The sequence below is a fragment of the Elaeis guineensis genome, chromosome 7, assembly GCF_000442705.2.
Source record: "Elaeis guineensis isolate ETL-2024a chromosome 7, EG11, whole genome shotgun sequence".
NCBI lineage: Eukaryota > Viridiplantae > Streptophyta > Magnoliopsida > Arecales > Arecaceae > Elaeis > Elaeis guineensis.
In genome coordinates, this window is record NC_025999.2 from 93,892,931 (window position 1) to 93,913,263 (window position 20,333).

The 20,333-nt window shown below is 39.2% G+C and overlaps 2 protein-coding genes across 3 annotated transcripts; both read right to left on the reverse strand.

The window, feature by feature from the left end:
- Positions 1 to 314: 314 nt before the first annotated feature.
- LOC105032205 (uncharacterized) lies at positions 315 to 11,336 on the reverse strand. Of its 2 annotated transcripts, none has more exons than XM_010906585.4 (9): positions 10,842 to 11,336; positions 10,401 to 10,610; positions 9,824 to 10,231; positions 4,458 to 4,568; positions 3,969 to 4,151; positions 3,379 to 3,660; positions 1,346 to 1,466; positions 1,136 to 1,257; positions 315 to 1,031 (listed from the first exon to the last, which is right to left on the reverse strand). In XM_010906585.4, the coding sequence occupies exons 1-9, from the start codon at positions 11,289 to 11,291 to the stop codon at positions 1,023 to 1,025; spliced, it is 1,896 nt and encodes a 631-aa protein (XP_010904887.1). In that variant the 5' UTR covers positions 11,292 to 11,336; the 3' UTR covers positions 315 to 1,022. The 2 variants fall into 2 exon arrangements, with proteins under 2 accessions (XP_010904887.1, XP_010904886.1); XM_010906584.4 differs by having other exon boundaries at positions 9,824 to 10,315; positions 10,842 to 11,335.
- A 1,895-nt stretch (positions 11,337 to 13,231) lies between these two features.
- LOC105032206 (transcription factor VOZ1) lies at positions 13,232 to 19,829 on the reverse strand. The gene is made up of 4 exons (XM_010906587.4): positions 19,194 to 19,829; positions 18,887 to 19,078; positions 14,618 to 15,143; positions 13,232 to 14,465 (listed from the first exon to the last, which is right to left on the reverse strand). The coding sequence occupies exons 1-4, from the start codon at positions 19,419 to 19,421 to the stop codon at positions 13,816 to 13,818; spliced, it is 1,596 nt and encodes a 531-aa protein (XP_010904889.1). The 5' UTR covers positions 19,422 to 19,829; the 3' UTR covers positions 13,232 to 13,815.
- Between the last annotated feature and the right edge of the window lie 504 nt (positions 19,830 to 20,333).

Below are 20,333 nucleotides of genomic sequence, written 5' to 3' on the forward strand. Positions count from 1 at the left end.
CTTTCCTCAGACCCAGCATTTCAGCATGAAGCCTGCCTCAATTTTCTTACCACTGGCTTACGTGACGCTTGAAGAAATTACATTGTGACTGCATGGCAGTTGAAAACCATTATCCACGAGCAATTCCTGCAGCTCGCCACTTACCGGCGCTGCATATTTTTGTGATGCCGCATAACGGCTTGCATTTTTCAGCCAATCCCTGGTTTCATTGTGCTCCACTAACAAATCTGAGATAAAAAGGAATACTGCTCGAAGTTAATGGCATGACGGAAGTGATGGAATCTGCATGCATGCTAACACGGCAAAGATCGCTCTTGTGCGCATCTAGCAAAATAGTTGCAAATTCAGAACTAAAAGCCTAGTTCTCAAATACAGATGTTTTGTGCGGTTAACATTCATAAAGATCATTAGATAAACTACAAACTAATTCATGCTGCACCAGGATCAGCTGGAAGTAGAACAACTTAACAACAGCCATGAATAGCAGATTTGAAGTCACACAACATACACCATCGTGACTGTTGTGAATCAAAAGGTCTCCATTGATAATTGATATCATAAAACAGAGCATGATGGCTTATGTTTCTGCTGCAATTGGCAAGGTTCAAAATGCTTTCGATCACCCATGCGGTTAGTCAGCCGTCCTTGGAGATGAAGCTCTGCTGCAGTGCATGCTTTCACCGGTTTGGTCTTTACCTCGTTCCTTTAGATTGTCTATCCAGCAAAATGTAGTGGGAGCAAAGTTCTGAAGCCTTGTTCCAATAAGGCTGATGCCATTATCACAAAATGAGTCAACTGTCACCAGTGCCTGATTGAGCAATACAACTGTCACTCCCATTACAACTGCGACAACCAATAGCATAGGACCATGATCCGACACCCTGAGAAAAATCGTTGAAAGCAGGTGTTCCTTCTCTTTTCCCTTTGAACTTTAAATAACAGAGGGTACCACCTTTTAAGACACCAGTACGAATTTCCTGCAGTTAATAATGCCTACTGTTGGACTCCAAAATATATATAAATTACAGTACCTGCAAATAAAGGTGCAGTTAGAAACCTATTTTAGCAACGGATTACTTAGAAGTTGCAATTTCTGTACTTGGAAAAGGTAAAATTTTGTGACAAGGGAGGATACTTGGCGTGATTGATCAATTGGCCTTGCCAATGCAAATGAGGATTCCGGAGCTACTGACATCAACAACTCAATCAGAACAACCTCATGCGGACGAGGAATTTTAAGGGTTGGCTCTAAAAGACCTGCCCAGGAAAACCCAGTGTAAAACTAAACATAATGTTCCCTACCATTTATGAAAGGAGTAAAATTCTAGTTGATGATTGAGCTTACCAGGCGAAAGCTTTCGTTCCTCATACAATTCCTTTACTAGGGGATTGGAGGCCCAATTATTTACAGCTACACGGCTTGTTGGCTGAAACCCGATTATCTTTCCATCTCCTGACAAGACCACCTGCATAAGAACAGAGAAATGTCATATAGCAAGATGGAGAAAAAGCATAGGTAAACGTAATTGAAGTTGAAAAAAATGCAAAATGGATTGCAGAATATATTGAGCACTTCTTGCTGGAAGGAGCACATGGAGACCACAGAGAAAATAGATTCAGATAAGATCAAACTAGATTGATACATCAGAGAAAACCAAATGTAAAATATCTTCATATGCACAGGGCCACATGCATATCCATCACTATGAAAATGATGAAATAACACAAGAATATACAACTAGAAAGCATAAGTATGAACCATATGTGGAGATTCAACTGTCACAATTTGCAAGCCTGCGAGCTAACATTTAGGAATGGGATATTGGATATTCTAAACTCATGTTCAAACATTTGATATTGTTTTCCCTGGTCAGAAAACTATATCATGCAAAACCAATCTGGCTGCCTCCTCCCCTGATCCCCCACCCACCCAATCCAAAAACAAATCCAACAGAAATCAATTACTTATTTCATCCTAGGTAACCTACACTAAGATCACTGACAGATCCAGGATTATATTCTTGAAGGAGCCAAATACAAAGAAAGGAAAAAGAATAACATATCATAATTACAAAAATTTTGTTATCCAACAACCATGGATTTAATCATCACAAGGTACCATAGTTTGAATCAATAATACCACTATCAAAAAAAAGAGAGAAAATATTAATTTTTTAAAATAACATCATTTATATGGTTTGCACCAAGATTTTCCAGATCCTCTGCCGTGTGCATGTTTTGCACCACAGAGGGCTGTACAGCCCTCAATAGCAGCCATGCATCCCATCATGAAGACGGATGACTGTTAAACATGGCATGTTTTGTTGTGTGCCAAACATAGTGCATTGTGATGGAATGCCAAACAGCTTTGACAGCCATCCATCTCCGCATGGGATGATCTGGCAGCTATCACAGGTTGTACAGCCTTTTGCAGTAGTGCCAAATATGCACCACAGAGGATCCCAATTCTTGTACTAGTACATGAACCGGTTTCTTAAAAGAATAAATAAATTATTATTATTTTCAATAACCATGGCATGACACAAAAAAAAAAAAAAAACACAGAGAGATCATTAATTATGAACTATGATTTTTATGAACTTAGCATAAAGTGGACAGAACTTATATGTACAATACAGGATAGGCCGCAAGGAAAGATGGAATGGTAAATGAGCTAGAAGCAATAACCAATGGTATGAGTTTGAATGAATATACACTGACAGATAAACAGGTTCAAATATGTGTCAATAGGTGCGGAAAGAAGACACAAAACATAAGTCAACAACAGTAGTTGTTAGAAAAGATTTGATAAATCAAGCAACATCAGTAGTATCCTGTAATTGACTAATTGACAGATAATTTCCAAGAGCTCATACTCGATAACTGGTGGCTATGGTACACATATCTGACAGTCCACCAAAAATTGTTTAGGATAGAAATCTACATAATAATATTTGAGGAAAGGGGAAGAAAATAGCAAAGTGTTTGAAATTCAAAGAACACAACCTGCAGCAGTACTCTGTGTAGGGGGAAGAGTTCTTCAACTTATCTTTTCACTACTTTGAATCATGAAGCGCATGATGGTTATGATTTTGCTCCATAAACAAAGCAGATCTTTTCAGAAAAGAAACTAGCAGACATGGGGAAAGAAGAAATTAACAAGGGAAAAGAAAGAGGAAGAAGAAGATGACTAACTAGAAGGCGATCCCGGTGCAATAGTGACACACATATCAGACAATCTTTTCAAGCGTACGCTATACAACCAATAATCCACACTTAAATTCTGATACCAGAGATATATCCAGATGCTAACATTGAGATATTATTCAATTAATTATAGAAATCTAACCTGTTTACAGCTCAAACTGAAACAATTACCTGAAAACTAGCAATATCCTGTGCAGTCAACAGACCATCCGCATTAATTGTCTCAGAAGAAGATACATTGGTAGATAATTCTGCATTGGTTTGTACATCACCAGGATGACATGTAGCATCTTCTCTTGTACCATCAATGGCATGCAACATGAGACTGTTATTCCTCAAGCAAGGAGGAAGTTTTCCAGTCCATGCGCCAAGATTTGCATCAAACATTATATCCCCAGGCCAACAAAGTGCATCTTTGATCTTCTTGACAATTGATACACACAAAGCTTCTACCTATCCACCAAAAATTCAAAATCACAGAGATTTGGCTAATTGAGAATATAAATAAAATAAATGAACCTTCAGGAAAAGTAACTTCACAAGGTACAACATGCAGAATAGATGTACTGCTGCAAAGAGTGTGCTGGTTAACACTCATCAGTATAGTCGGTCATGGAACTTCCCAGCTTTTAGGAACATGACAAACAATAAAATTTGCTTTAAAAACAAAATGATTCATTATTTTTTTCCCAAAACACACACACACGCACAAACACTAGATGATTGATGCATAAACTCATCGATCACATAGCATTACATACCTCAGCAACTTCAAGCAGCCGCAGATGGCAGCTATCAGTTTCAGACAATGGAACAGAAGTATTTTGCTCCAAAGCTTTTCTGGATTTTCGAAGGTGAGGCCAACATACTTGAGCAAGAACACTGATTAAAATAACAATGAATCCACCAGCTAAGGAAACAAATATCATTTTCCATGCAGAACTCTGCAGCAAGTAGGATCAACAATTATGATATGCAACTGCAGATGGTACAATGTAACTATTTTATTTGTAAGTTGGGTATTGTACCAAACAGGATAAGACCACAGATAGTATCTGATGGTTGTTGGGCCTAAGTTATTTATATTATGCTATGTCATGTTAAACTTGCATAGCCTAAAGATCAGCTCACATGAACGTCATGGTGCGCAGTTCTTCTCAAAGACAGCTTGCCATAACCCAAGTTTTATTTGCCAAATACAGAATATAAAAGAAGCTGAACATATGAACAAAAGAGAAGCATATGCTTACCTTATTCCTTGAGACATTTGACGATTTTGTAACCAAGTTATATGAAAGTTGTTTGTCTGGTAATGCGTATTGGTCTTCATAATACATGTCAAGAATATTTGCCAATTCCACCTGCATTTTATTTGAATTTGTAGTCAAAACAATTTTGTGTGACATTTTTCAGAAATACCTCGAAATGTTTTTAACAAAATATTTTTGAGAATGAAATTTTAGTCATAAGTTAACTTTCACATCAACAGTTGACCAAAAGTTGCATATCTGATACTTTGTCAGGTAAAGAGAATCTAACAAAGACTCTTAGTGCTCAAATTTGAGTTCAAGGAACAAAAGACCTAATATATGAAAGTAATTCTGAAAGTAAAAGAACTTTCACTGCCATTCGAGGTAGCATGTAATTGGATTTCCTACCAGGATCTAGCCTTCCAAATTCATAGCAGGCCTCTCTCTCATCCAATGAGGCCATTGCTAGGAATTCAACAACATCATGAAGGATTTATGTCAGGTTCAGAAAATATAGTACAACTTACTTAAACATTATTAAACACTATTGATGTGGTATATATGGGGGAAGGCTTGCTGTTGGTTAAGGTTATCTTAATAAATGATTGTGCTCCTTATGAAAGATGAATGTGAGGATATGAGGATGTGTTTTCACTCTATTCTCAGAAAGAAACCATTTTCACTGGTTAATTTTACTTAAACCATAGTCATGACATTGAAGACCAAGAATGATGAGTAACAGCCTGGAGACTTGGCGAGAACAAATTCCACAAAAAGTGCATGCTGTCAGCCAGTGACCTTCTTTGGGATGGGAAGGGGTCTCTAGACTAAAGAAACACGTTGCATGCCTGGATATGGAGATGTTTTAGAATGCACTATGGTGTTCAAGTAAATTATAAGGGCTATGAGAAATCGAATAGTGTGACCAAAGTATGAGATTTGATATATTTTTAGCATATACAATTTGGCACATTGGCTTTAGAATACTTTGTGTATTGACAAGTACAAGAAAACAGGAGAGCAAGGAACCCCCTATGATCTAGAGATCCAGATTAGAAGTACCACTTGGAGGCAAATACCAAATAAATAAAATAATGGAAGTTGAGGGAAAAATATATGCATTTCCAATATTCCCAATATAATCTCGGCAGTTGGTCAAGTGAAAGGTGGCTAGGTCAAGTTCAAGGACAATGAGCATGACAAGAGTGTGAGCTTGGGTGCAATGAAGGCATCATTAATTTATTTGGGTAGTTTCAGAGAGAAAAGAAGGGAATTTTGGAATCAAGGACATGAATTCATATATTAAACAATGCAGGTCGCATGAAAATGCCAGGTGATTGCTAATTCAATAAGAATAGAAAATTGACATCGGTTGGTCCATGTTGAAATGGTTCCAGATGTTTCGCCCTGTCCCAACATTTGCAGCAAGATCCAAAACATTTTGGCTCCATAATCAACATAGTGTACAAGGAAAACACAAGGATTGTTTACCCAAAAATTATCATGATAAGGAGGTCAAGTAAATTCAGACTTACAACTTTAAGAATCAATGGGAGCTCTACAATGTCACCCCTTGTTTAACAGTAGTCAATGTTTGAGAAGGATAAGCATCATGCGTTTCTTTATAAATTGATAGAAAGATTGTCTTCAACAATTTTGGGATGCCTCAACACAAACTTAAGGCCACATCCTTTACTTGAAGAATAAAGTTATCAGTGAAGTGGGAGGAAGTGATATTATGCAAGCATGATTGAGGACTGCAACCATTGTGTAAAAGATGGTGAGAAATAGATAATGAAATACATAAGTCAACATAACCAACACTAGTGCTTGAACTAATGAGGAAATAAGCATATAGAGATAATGTTGAGGCTTCTGTGACTAAGTTTCCCATCAAATGAAAGTCTGACACTAAAATGCGAGGACCTGCAACAGCAAAAGCTTTCTGAACGTGAGTTCTCTTCTTCTTCTTCTTCTTCTTCTTCTTTGTGTGTGTGTGTGTGGTGGTGGTGGTGGTGGCGGTGGTTTTGTGGGGGGGGGCGGTGTTTGGGGGTTTTGTTTGGGTAGAAATTAGTGGCTTCATACTGCTTATAAGTGCAAGGCATTCAACCAGCTATCATGGATGTGAAAGCTGTTTATTACAGAATTGTAGGAAACTTAGTTAGCCAGAGATATGAACTTGGTAGGCATAGTTATATTCAAAGTTGCTTGTTCTATTAAAAGAAATCTAGAAATGAAGGATTATCAGGCACCTGTCTTTTGGAATGATGTGGGCAAGCTTAAGAAGGATATTCATGGGGCAAAAATGCAATCCTAGGTCTAAAAAGAATGCAATTTAGTATATTATTAGCATATGAACCTCCTACTCAGGGTATTGCATCCACTTTGAAATCTTGATTCTCACCCGCTTCTTAGAAATTCCAGCCCCCTCTTCCATTAGGCATATTTTATTGCAATAAACTTTACCATATAAACATGTTGTTCATATATGAATGCTCAATATAATTTTAATTCCCTTTTGAAAGAAATTGAAAGCTTTCAAAATGTAAAGAAAGGGACTTTTCTAGTTCCCAATAATATGTATTCATGATGGTGTTTTAAGGTGCAATGCAAAGTTGTCAAGGCATCAACCTAGGCAAATAGGTGAGTCATCTAGGCATCAGCTTGGGCAAATGAGCGAGTCGCCTAGGCACAGGCCTGAGCAAATAGGCGAGTCACCTAGGCACCTAACCAGGTCTAGAGCGCATATGCAAGGTCTGTCTGAATGGCCCTCCAAGCGAGCAGTTTCCAAATGTTCTAGGTGCCTACTTGCAAGCGGGCATCTCCTAGGCTGCCCGTGTCACTGGGTGGTCACCTAATCCAACCCATCAATTAAGGTATCCCAGCTAAATCTGAGTCCAATTGACATGAGATAGAGCCTAGCCAAACCAAATAACAGGAGAAAAAAAGAGTAAAAGAGAGGAAATAAAGGGGGCGATTCAATTTAAATTAGAAAAAACCTAGGACATGGTAGACTTCTCGCTCCATTCATCCAATTCAATCCCTCTCCACTCTCATCCCCACTGCGATGGCCGACGGGCTTGTACAGTGGCCAATGAGCTTGCATGATGGTTTGTGGTTGACAATGACCTCTCCATCTCTCTCATCTCACCTGCAAATCTCCCCCTCCTCTCTTACTCTATCCATTTCTCTCTTCTCTTTCTCCATCTCATTCTTTTTCTTTTTTCCCCTTCTTGTCATTAATTCTATTAAAGGATGTCTAAAACTCCAAGTGTCCAACACTTAGGAGACTTTTTTCATTTCATATCTATGAGAGACTTAAGGATAGTCTCACAGAGACAAAAGAAAAAGTAATACTAACAATTAGTAGTTGATACTTGATATAGCTGCTATTTTAGACTCAAACCCTTGGTAATGCTAAAGACACCACTGGATCGTTATAGATGTCATAGTTGTATCCTTTTCTTTCCCTTCTGATTCATTGGCCGGTTTAAGTTCAGCTGTTTTTCCTCCATTTAAGGATTCTTTCATAGAGCAAGGCAAAGATAACCCTGTTGAATCATGGGATTTCCCATATAATACTATATTGGACCCAACCTGGCCCAGAACAGCCAGACCTCCCCTAGACATTTCTTAGGGGATAAAAAAGAAACCGTTTTTATCCTGCAGTGTTTTGATCTCTGCCCCCATGACCCTCATCTTTTTCCTCTCCTTCTCCTTTCCTCCATTCCCAGCCCCCCCCCCCCTCTCTTTCTCCAATTTGATGATCCTATCCCATGAATCCAATGGGATTCTAATACAGTTAACCAATCAGGCTATAAATATATATATATTTTTTTGGGTTTTGTTTAAGTATCACAAGCTTGCTGCTCACTTTAGGAACTTATTATGAGTAGATATTTAATATTATATTAAATCACATTTTACCAATGAACTAAGCAATAAATAGAACTCATGCATTCATTGTCATCAACATATCTTTGGATCATGTGATATGAATAGCTTATTGAGAATAAGGCAAGTTTTGATCAATAGTTAAAACATACGAATATAAATGATTTTTAAAATTTTATACAAATTATAGCATCTCAGTAGTCACCTAATTGCCTAGGCTATCACCTAGGCTATAGGAGGGTCCATTTCCTAGAGTCCCTAGGCTTTTTGATAACCATGGATCAATGCATTGTGTTGGACCTTAACCATAATAAGCACAATACATGATAGACTAATCATTGATCTCCAGCTCTTTATTGAACACAGATAGAACTTCTTAAGACAATTGGACAATAAGGCATTGTTGACCTCCAACATTTTATTGAAGAGTTGATCGAACTTCTTCAAACAATAAAATCATGATGTACATGCACTATAGCTCATAAATTAGAAACACAAATAAAAATAAAATGCAAATAACACATGCATAAAGTGCATTTTCTGTCAGATTTTCTATTGACAATTTGATTCAGTTAAACCATGAGGAGTATGCACCATGGCTCATAAATCAGAAACATGAAGAAGAAGAAGAAGAAGATGCAAAGCCCACATGTGTGCATTCGTCTTCTATTATTTGCAACAATATCACTCGAATTTCAATTGAAATGCATAAAGAAGAGTGCAACAAAAAGAATTGATCGTTCTTATGTATAATCTGGAATTCCAGCTCACTACTTGGAGACCAAGTAGATGTTATTTTATTAAGAGGATATCCAGGCAATTCAAGATGTCTCCGATTATTACTTTGTATTATTCATCAAAATATTTATCATTTATGTTTGTTGTTTTGAACAATAATATTAAAATCTTCATCTTCTGCTCCCATATTAATTGGCTTGGGTTCTTTTAAGCAAAAAAATCATAAAGAAAATCTGGATGGAACAGTTGATGAGACTGACTTATCATTTATCAATAAACAGCATGTCTGAAGCAAGTATAATGGGAATTCAAGAAATAATGAAACATTTAGAAGTCATGGAGATTAAGTTTAGGTTAACTTTCACATACAGAGATGACACCAGCATGGGATCATGGTGCACAAGTAGCTCCACATCTTGTCATTGATATTGCAATTAGTTCCTTCTCCTGACCATCTTCCTAATTACTTGTATTTAATTTAAGCACCAGAACTAAATTCCAATAATGATGTGTTGTTTAGGAAATGGTACTTGATGTTTTAAGAAAGGAGGGATCGGATTTTGTTGCCTTCTAATAGTTATAGGAAATCCTTGAGGTCAAAGTGTTACGGTCATGTTATCAAACAAATCAAGTGGAGTGCCCATGTCAGGTATTAAAGATATAGATTGATTAGCTATAGAATGCTAAAAAATCAAAATCAGGAGATTAAGAGCACAAGGAAAGAATAAATATACCATTTGGAAGTGGGTTAAAAGAACTTCCCACCTATTCTCAGCTAATTTCTGCCATCCTTCCAGCTTTGTATCCTTAAATGTATGAGAATCAATTTGCAGCCTGTAAGCAGGAATGAACTCACTCGTCCAATCACTGAATCCAGGACCTCCATATTTAACCAACCTTGAATAACTAGGTGGTGCCCACCAACGATGCTTCATTTTCCTCTCTCTATCTAACGACTTCTCCTTCACCGGATTAAATTTGTCCACATGTTTCCTTGCATTTCCCACTATCTCACATTCAGAAATTCTATATATACAAATGGACGAATCAACCGAGCAGTTATGTCGAGGCTTCTGAAGCCAATCAAATAAATTATTTGATCGCAAATCACTCGCATGTCCATGGTAATTCCTTTCAGTGTCCTGAAGAACGCAAGAACAGATGGCCTCAGCAAGAGACGAAAGAAATCTTTCATCTGACGAACTAACAGTAATGTCTGTTGGATCCTGCCATAGAAGATAAGCAAGTCAATAGACATTACTAAACCAAAAGGGAACATATAGACCAAAAGTTATACAAGCAAGTTATGACCTCTCTAGGGCTGGCAAGATCTTTCATGTCTCTCTTGGTTCCTGGGCTGAACAATGAGAGTTGGAAACTCCACAGTCGTTGCAACACAACTTGTCTAAAGGTCATAGCAAGTATATTCTTTGAAACAGTAGGACTGCTGGACAGGATATCTGCAGTGAGACTACTCCTCAACGTCTTAGCCTTTTCTTTCACCTTCTTAGCTGGTAAAAACTATCAAAGAAGAAAACTTTTCTCAACAAAATTAAATCTTTGCTGAACGGATGACCTAACTATGGATAAAAATCCACCCAAAATATTACTTTTCAAGAATCTTTCCCAACGTCATTGTACCAAGAACTTTTGAAAACAAAATTTGAGTTTATAATCACAAGAAGTTTTAAATTTGCATCAACTTTCTCTGCAAGGATAAGAGATCAAAATCAGTTGGGTAATCGAACCGACCAGTCTGGTGGAGACCGTACTGTGCTCGTCGGAGCTGCCAGGTAACACTGTCTCGACGACCATGGTGGATTTGCCAGAGGATAGGTGGTCCTCGGCGGCATCGCCGCCATCGGCAGCGGCGGCGGTGAGGGCCTGGTCATAGCTGACGGCTCCAACAAGGGTTAGACGAGCAAGATCGCCCTCGTACGACCGGACGGCGGGAAGGTGGGTCCTGGCCTCATCGACGGCGTCGTCCGACGATCCCACGAGGGCCTGGAGGATCCCCTGGTCGGTAGCGGGTAGGGCGGCGGGAAGACGGCTGCGGAGGCGAAAGAAGAGCGGCCGGCGAGTGATGAGGGTTCGAGGGGAGAAGGCGGCAGGGTTTCGCGAGAGGAAGGGGGATGGAGGGAGGAAGTGGAAGGAGGGGAGGCGGAGAGGAAGGGGAGGAGATTGGAGGGAGGAGAGCGACATGGGCGCGGAATTGGGTGCGCGAAGGGGTAGAGGATTTATTTAATGGGTTTTGGGGTTCAAAAAACCTTACTCTCGGTCTTTTTCTTTTTCTTTTTTTTGTTTAATTCTTTTTCTTTTTCACTTTTCCTTTTCCTTTTTCTTTTCCGCTAGGGTGTCGGACGGACAGGGACAGACAAATTAATCTCTGCATGCAAACGCTATCAGGGAACATGTCGTTTTGAGTCGATGGCTGGTGATCACGGATGGTAGCAAAAACAATTCACTGGCACCCAATTACCTGTAGACCCAATTACCTGCAGAGAAGATCTCGGGCACAACTTCGTGTAGATGAGATACTAATTTAAATCTCAGATTATTGCACAACTTTAATAGAAGGCATCCCAATTTAAGACCCGGTAGCTTGGAAAAACAGAATCCAATCAGGTGGATTAAGGGGACTCATTAACTGTTATCACGTGGATTTTTTCTCCTCACCGTCCTAAGGTGGCTTCTCAACGGTTGTTTAAAGATACTTTGGGTTGGAAATCGGTTCTTCCCTTTGTGTCACATTTCTCATGTCCATCGAGAAGCCAATCTGGCTGCAGATTGGTTGGCTTCTCATGCACTCTCAGGATCTTCTCTGTTTCGACACTATGATCCATTGCCAGATGCTTTTGCTGCCATTCTGCAGGTTGATGCAATTCAAACCACTTAATTTCCCCATGCTTCGTTATTGGGATCTTACTGATTGCCTTTTCTTCTATCCGGGTTTTTTAACATTTGGGAATTGTTCACTTTGCCTTTCGGTTGACCTGTCTCTTATGTCAAGGTTCCTAATGGCTTTGTCAGATCGATGAGTTTGTTGCTGCTTTGCAGGATGGTATTTGCAGGTTTAATATATGTACTGGTGTACCGTATATACACCTGATTGGTCTCTGCTCTATTACCTTTATCCTTCATCTAATGGCTGGGTGTTTGTTTTTGTTTGTTCTTGATATCTTTGTCATCATTCCCCTAACCAGCTGTGCTTCTATGTTTCACTGTTCTGTTGGTCTCTTTTTTCATTATCAGCATGATTATACTACATTGTGGATCATGGATGCACAGCCATGGTTGAGAGACACTCACTGGAGTTTCAAATTCAATGGTTCTGTTTTCTTCCCCCAGCAGCTGACTCAAACTGCTTTGCTTGCTACAGCAAAGCTCCTTCCACAGGGGGACTGCATCCTGTCTGCTTGCAACTATGATCAGTTTCTCGTGTGGGATTTTGGCTTAATGTGGTCATCCACTCTCCAGTATTACAGTATATACTCGAGAGAGGTTCTTTTGGTGTGCAATATGTACTATATGCTTCTTTGTACATATGTTGTTAGAGTTTTTCGGCATCTGAGTGATCTGTTGTATTTGTTTTTTCGGTAACTTCGTAAACAACGTTCTTTTCTTTAATACAGCTCCTGCTCCTCTGTTTACCAAAAAAAAAAGGAAAGAATCCATCTGCAGGTGGAGGTGGTGGATTTTAGTGAGAAGAAAATCGATGAGAAACAGAATCTATCTGCAGAAGGATTAAAATAAGACGATTAATTCCATAGTTGTACGAAGCATGAACATGCAATAGAAAAGATTTTCTTTTTCTTAAAGATAAACATGTCATAATCAAGGAAAAAAAACGTATCCAATTCCATTAATAGCAGTCATGGATTGAGTAGCAGCAAAACTGATGCCGCAGGTGATCATTTCTTTTAAAAGCATGGTTTAAAGGCCACATATATCCATAGGACATTTGACTTTATACCAAAAGAGAATTTGAAACAAATTGATGTATTTCTAAGTTGATATTGGGCATGTAAAACTTTTGTCTTATAGGAAAAGCACTTGCATACAACATACATAAACATCAATGCACAAAAATCCAAATCAATGTTTTAAAAGCATGCACACAATACACACGATAGAAAGCTTAATTTATGTAAAAGGTCAGCCAACAGCCCTTTGAGCTGATAGCAGACCAATGTCCTGCATTCAATTGACACGTGTTGCATGAGAAACTCTCTGTAGGATGCCCCCCATATCTGTAAGATGCATACAAAAGATCTTTCCAAACTATTAAATAAAGTCTGAATCTATACAACCAAGACATTAGACAACCAAAGACATTAGAGATAATACAAGCACATGATGCTATAAAGAACTTGGCACCTTCACCTATGCTGCTCTGGTGAGAGAATGCTGCCAGATGCTTGTCCTCTGTCCATCTTGACAAAGCAATTGTAAATGCTCTGATAAAGCCACTGTCAATCATTATTCATCGATTACTGCCACAGAATACCATTACTAAGGACACATATTCCTTTCTCCACATGATGATCTAAATATTAGCCCATTTGAAGTAACTAAGAACTTGGTCGTAGGTTTTATAGATCTGAAAGTAAGCTGGGTATATCAGACGGTTGGAACCATTTGGTTTCTTTCTGAGTGACTCAATCAGTTAGCAAATTCATCCTCGTAAGATGACAACCATTTCATCCGGCTGCTCATATCTCCTGACTTACGTCCCATAATAGTTATTCAGGCTATCAACAGAGTAAGCATATGGTAGGCTTGGTCCATAACCAAGGTTTTCATCTATAGGACCTTTCTGATCCAAAGCTGAATAAGCATTTTGGCCACATTCCCTTTGGTTGACTAAATTTGAAGCTGAATAAGCATTTTGGCTATGTTCCCTTTCATTGACTACATTTGAAGCTGAATAAGCATTTTCAGCACCATCCTTATGGTTAAGTTTCACCCTGCCCTTAATATACCGCTTGTTATCCATGGGATTCTCAGCATTAAGCCTTCCCATCTGCTGCTGCAGATCAAGAAGTGAATCAGTTGTTACTTTTCCTTTGGCACTTTTCTTCGGATCAACCAGCTTGAGTTCCAGCCTGTATAAGGCACAAGCATCACAGTTGTTGATCTCATATTCATACAGATGCCACTCATAATGGCTCAGGGGTTGTGGATCCATGTAGTAGGACCTCTTCAATCCTCCAAATTCCTTCATCACCTGCTTCCTCGATTCATGCCAACCACGACCATTGTAATCAGGCAGTGACCTTTGCTTCCGGTTCCCACTCTCAAATGCCCTTCGAGGCTTATCAAAGAATAGCCATTCTCTGAGTGATTCCCCATCAAGAACTAGAAGATCAAAGAGCTCTGCAAAATCATGAAAATTCCTGTGACACTAAATACATATCAAAATCTATGGCCCTTATATTACACTTGGTTCTAAAATGGCTTCATAAAACAAGCCAATTATGTGAACTAAGAGTACAAGGCATGCCTACGGATATGCGACAGATACATACCAGGTGCATTCCAAGGAGACTTAGCAGTTGCTGCCCCTTCACATTCTGGTATACCAACGTTCTTTCCTTGTGTCTTGGCAGTGAGAGCAGCAAAAAGTGGGCCATCCTTCAAATCTATCCCACCAGGCCGCAGCACCGGAGTCATACCAGGAGGTCCTTCATTGTATGCTAGAGTAGCATGAAAGCTGCTGCAATAGTCTTGGTACCATTCTGATCCCCGAGCAGGCCTAGGACAGTCCCAGAGTGCACATTTTGGCCTTAGGAAAGCAGAAGGTGGGGGGCATATTGCTGGAATGAATTCTGAGATGAGTGGTACAACATCCCCTCCATTCTGCCTGCTAGCTTCAAAACCAATATATACATTATGCTGTAATTCCTGATGCACAGTGAACTGCTGGTAGTCAAAATCAGTATTTCCTTCCAGATAATTCGAGGCAGCATGGTGCACTCCTGTTAAAAGAGAGCTTTTATATCGCTCAGCCCCTAGAAATCCATAATCTGGTGGTTCCTGAGAGACAAAAAATTCCTGCATGACAAGCCAGCAAACTTTAGACAATTATCATCACCATTCTGTCTAAATTGGCAATGGAACACTTCAACAAGATTGTCAATTTGTGAAACATAGAAAAGAAAACTTGAATTATATTCAACTCCCACAATGTATAATGATAACCGTATCAAAAAAAAAAAAAAGGAATGACAACAAAATTTTATCCATAAGATTCAACAAGAAATAAAAGAAGATTACATAGGTAACATCATTTTTCACAATGTAATGTGTTTTTGTATGGCTCACTAAGATAATCACATACTATTTCTTAACAGTGTTGAAGATAAATTGATATAAAATAAAGAATGAGTACAATATAGTAAGGGGCACTTCTGTCCCTTACCTCAGGAAAAGACAGGACATAAGAAGGCTCTGTAAAGAAACAAGGGAGAAGGTCAATAACAGGGAACTAGCCCAGAAATCGCGAGCAGGTTACACCACAACTGTTGCCACCAAACAAAAAGAAGAGCGGGCAAAAAAAAAATAAAAACAATGTCCAAGATGGTGAAACCCAATAATTGTCTGGATATAGCTTATGTGGTCCAGATTCCTCCTCCTCCTACTCCTCCTCTCTCTCCCCCGCCTCTCTCCCCCAATATTTTCCACCAAGATTTTCAGTCTTGGTACTAAGGCCTGTCCTGATACCCTGTTATGGGTCAGGTCAGTATGATAAATGTTCATACCGACATAAGGTACACTGTTGGAGTCGGGACAGAAGCTCTACCCCATGTTAGCATGGGGTGTACAGTGTACCAAACTCGTGTATTGTATCACAAGTGCAACAGGTCAGTACGTTATGCCCTATACTAGCATGCAAGGGTCGGTTCCAAAAAGCTTTCCACCATAACAGCTGCCAACAGGTCAGGGTTGGGTCATGCCCAATTATATCCAGATGAATCACATGTACTGGACTTGATCTTGAACCTGATTTACAATATTACATCTATTCCTGTTGGTGGATCCATAATAATTAGTTTCCAGGTAGTTATTAAGTATTCATTGGGCAGTTGTAAGCCCTGAGAGAGAGGGAGAGGCACGACCCTCCTTTTTTTTTTTTGGGTAAGTACGACCCTCCCTTTTAAGAATCAAATAAATGAAAGCAAATTCAATATTCTTCAGATTGACCAAATATGGGAAATATTTGTGGAGCAGAATGGGAGACTTCATCCTTTTTAAAAATTTATCAAAATCACTAATAAAACATATTCAAAATATATCCCACTTCAGCAACTTCCTTCCTGCCTTACTGAAAATAAGATTCTTCAGTCTCCCTCATGGAACTGACTCTACCAACTCTTTCCTTCAGACAAAAATCTACAATTTCAGAACTTATCCAATATGGACTTGACGTCAACTGATCACTAGGTCCAAATTCCTTCTAAATCTTCTTTTTGCAGTTCAATTTCTCAACAAAAGCCTGCCTCATAATCCTCTTAATTCATTAAGGAGACTGTCAGGTTGAAAGTCGCCTAAATCAAAAGCTTTTTCCCTTTTAGGGATTAAAACAAGAATGACCAAACTTACAAATGAAATGCCTTGCTACTTGGTTAAACATGTTCCAGATATGTAACTTTTCATTCAACAAATATCAACCATTTCAAAACTGGTGCATCCAGTTTCCACTTGTGACTCCTCCACCTTCATATCAATGTACTGCCACTATAATGTCCTTCATAGTCTTAGACAATAGCCATTGCATGGTCGAAAAATTTTGCTGAAGAGATATAAAGTACCAAAGCTACAGAGCTATATGGAACCACATGAAAAAGAAGCATACTGCAGCGCAAGTAACACCATGCATCAGCAATCAACAATGTCCTTTTCTTTTCCCTTTTGAATTTTTCCACTGTATGGTGCTGAGGTAAAGTTATTCAAGGTAAAATCCTGTAATGTTTCTAGTATCTGCTTGCATCATTGCAGAATAATAAATAAATCCTTCCGATTATGCTCAAAGATGTATCAGATATGATAGAAAAAACTTTTCTTCTATATAGCCTTTTTTTATAGCTTTAGTGCTATCAAAGAACATGTTTAGTACATACTCAGGCACTACAAATCAACAGTTCACATCCAAACAATCCACAATTATCATTTTATATAAAAAAAAGGACATGCTTATCCACCATATCAATCATAGTCACATTTAGTAGTCTATAACCCTTAGTTTCATATACATTTGTAGCAATTCAAGAATGTATTTTTCAAATCACATTATGAGTTCTATAATGTGTTAATGTGAACAAACTTTAAGTGTTTGGGGAAAAGGAGCCATTTTACCTCTAATTCTTGTGAAAGATAAAAAGGTCAAAGTCAAAAATTTATAAAAATTTTTGCAGCCTACAGAATCAAACTATAGTGCAAGTATTGTAGATGGCTTGCTCTAACAAATTTAGTCTTCAAGGGAAGAATCTCAATTTTCTTTTAGAAAAAGAAAACCTTTTTTTGCCCATAATTATTTGTATATCTACAGTTAAAGTGTCCATGTTTCACAGATGGCCTGGGGGAATGACAGATAAATAAACTTGTCACCTCCCCCTCCCCCAAAAAAAAGGCAAAAAGAAAAAAAAGAACATGCCATTGACAATTACGAGAAACAAGATGAAATGCAACCATTCTAGCAGTATTGTAGTTATGTTTTGTTTCAAACAGTTAATTCCTGAATAAGTTCATCAGAACCATCTCAATGACTCTGAAATTAGGACAGCATTATTTAGAAAAGAAATCACACACAAAGAATATACTTTCAAAATACTATGGCATAATAAATGTTTACCTTCTTCTGATAATTGCTACAAAAATGCTTCATTGATTCATGTAACTATGTATCATTTATCATAGGATAGTGGGCATCAAGTGCCCAGCAAGAATAAAAATAACAGAACAAAAAAAGGGAAAAAGAAGAAAATGGGTATGCAGGTCTCTCATAAAATACAACATGACACATACTGATATTTTCCCAGACCGAATGCACATATGCCATGGTCATGCAAAAACTTCTCCCATTTCACCTATTTCAGAACACACAGGGATTGGGGGAACTTGAGATCAGATACAAATGAAAAATGTGTTGCCAAGTGCAATTGATGAAAAAGCTTATTTGCAAAGCACGCCTTTCATAAGCCTTCCATCGATGCATTTTTGCTCCTAGTTCTAAGTATTAGAATGCTTTAATCCCATATTAAAAAAGGAGAAGCATCAAGTCTTCCCAAAGTTTCAGATGCGAGAGATTTTAAAAACAAAATAAGAATCAAAACTTCAAATAGTAGTTAGAGATACTTCATCTAGAAATAATCTTGCATTTAACCAAATACTACATAAAAGAAGGCATAGTTGGAAATTGCACTAGATATTCCCAGTATTTCCAACTGATCTTATTTTAGCACTTGAAATAGTTAAGAGCTGAATAATCTAATTTGCACTCAGGCATTCTTGAATAAAGCAGTGCAAAATCTGCATCTACAATTCGAGATTTCAGACTAAAGACACCTCAAATTCAGCGCATTAAGGATAATTGTGTTGGCTCAAAGTATCCAACTTCTTCCCATGTCATCGATTTCCCTTACCTCCTAGCACCTGCTGCCCCAGTCCAAGATCTGTTCTTTCACTCTAGAAGTTAAGCAATTAAATGCCAACAAAATTCCTATCATATAATTAGTAATTATAAATAAAGTGCACCTCAAATCCATCATAATAGCCTTAAAAATGTTAAGTTTACTCACGTCCAGAAAGGCAGCAGGTCCTCCACCATGAAGGCCCCCAGCGTCGGGCTCCAGCTGCTCCAGCGGCTCGGGCTTCAGATTGGCGCCGTGCGGCAGATCCGCCAACTTGCTCGTCGCATCATCCTCCTCCTCATTAAGCTGCAGCATGCGGCGGATGTACGAGGACAGGTCCGAAGATCCGTGGCTATGTCCCTTAATTAATTTTTCCCGCAACAAAAACCCGTCACACACACACAGACACAAAAAAAAAACCAAGAAGAAGGAAGAAAAAGGGCAATTAAAGAGAGACGGTTAGGGCGGTGCTCACGGGAAAGGAGGAAGCGGGGGAGGCCTCGTCGAGCTCGGCCTTCCACTCGCGGAGCATCTGGTGGACCTGCTCCTCGAGGACGGCGGCGTCGGCGGCGCGGCTCTCCTTGCGTGCAGCCTGGGCGTCGGCCAGCATGCCCTGGAGATCGTCCACCCGGTTCTTGGCCGTGTCCTTGAGGAGCCGGTGGGCCGCCGACCGGCACCCGTCACTCTTCGACCCCTTCCGCATCTCACTCCGCACACTGATCCTTCCCCTCCAAAAATCGGTCCCGAATTTAAGGGAATTCAATGGAGATAGGGGAAGAATAAGATATGGCACACAAGGAAAAGACCGGCTTTTTTTTTTTTTGAAATTTTCTTCTCTTTTTCAGTATTGGGGAATCTGGAGGAGAGAAGAGCGAGTGGGGATGTGATCGCTGCCTTTTTTTTCTTTTCCTTTCTTCGTTATTACTGCTATCTTTTGCAGACTAAATCTTCTAATCTCGATCTCGGGACTGGAAAACTTGTGACTTAGCCTACTGCTACCATCACCACCACTGTCTCTCCATGAAGGGAACCTGGAAAAGCCAAGGACGCGGCAAAGGCAAGAATGAATGATACCCGGGCGCATATAATATATTATTGACTCGTGCTACGCCGTTGTCTTGGAAGGCGGTGCGCACCGAAAGAAGGATAGGATGCAAGGCCGTCGGCTAGAGCCAGGCGGATCACCGTACACCCTTTCTAACCTTCCGTGCACCAATTGGGTTGGAACAGTGGCTGCGCGCGAGAGGTCAAATGATATGCCAGAAATGACTTTAGATATTAAAAGTTCGATTCGATTGTGGACTCCGAATATGGTTAGGTGCAAGATTAGACGAAGCATTGATAGGCTTTTTAGGTTACTTAGTCCCTAAGGCAGCCACTGACTAGAATATGTTCGAAACGGTAAAGTGGATTATCCAGCATTCGTTATTCATGCTGTACAGCACTCTTCGCGAGTCTCCTGGGCAAGAATAATTCCATAGATTGGCAGCGTAATATGGAGGATTGACTCGGCACGTAAACTATTTTGCCTAGGTCAACTATAATAAATATTTTTAAAAATTTCTGATCTTTCAGATTACGCTCAATGATGATTCTTGGTTACCGATTTACCAGA

Excerpts from the sequence above, each read along its gene's own strand:
- LOC105032205 (XM_010906584.4), bottom strand. The coding sequence starts at position 11,291 with ATGTCGCTCTCCTCCCTCCAATCTCCTCCCCTTCCTCTCCGCCTCCCC. Across the intron at positions 10,316-10,400 it reads ATCTTGCCAGCCCTAGAGAG|GATCCAACAGACATTACTGT; the intron begins GTCATAACTTGC and ends CTTCTATGGCAG. Across the intron at positions 4,152-4,457 it reads CAAATGTCTCAAGGAATAAG|AGTTCTGCATGGAAAATGAT; the intron begins GTAAGCATATGC and ends TACTTGCTGCAG.
- LOC105032206 (XM_010906587.4), bottom strand. The coding sequence starts at position 19,421 with ATGCGGAAGGGGTCGAAGAGTGACGGGTGCCGGTCGGCGGCCCACCGG. Across the intron at positions 19,079-19,193 it reads CCCCCGCTTCCTCCTTTCCC|GGACATAGCCACGGATCTTC; the intron begins GTGAGCACCGCC and ends AAATTAATTAAG. Across the intron at positions 15,144-18,886 it reads GACCTGCTGCCTTTCTGGAC|GAATTTTTTGTCTCTCAGGA; the intron begins GTGAGTAAACTT and ends CTTGTCATGCAG.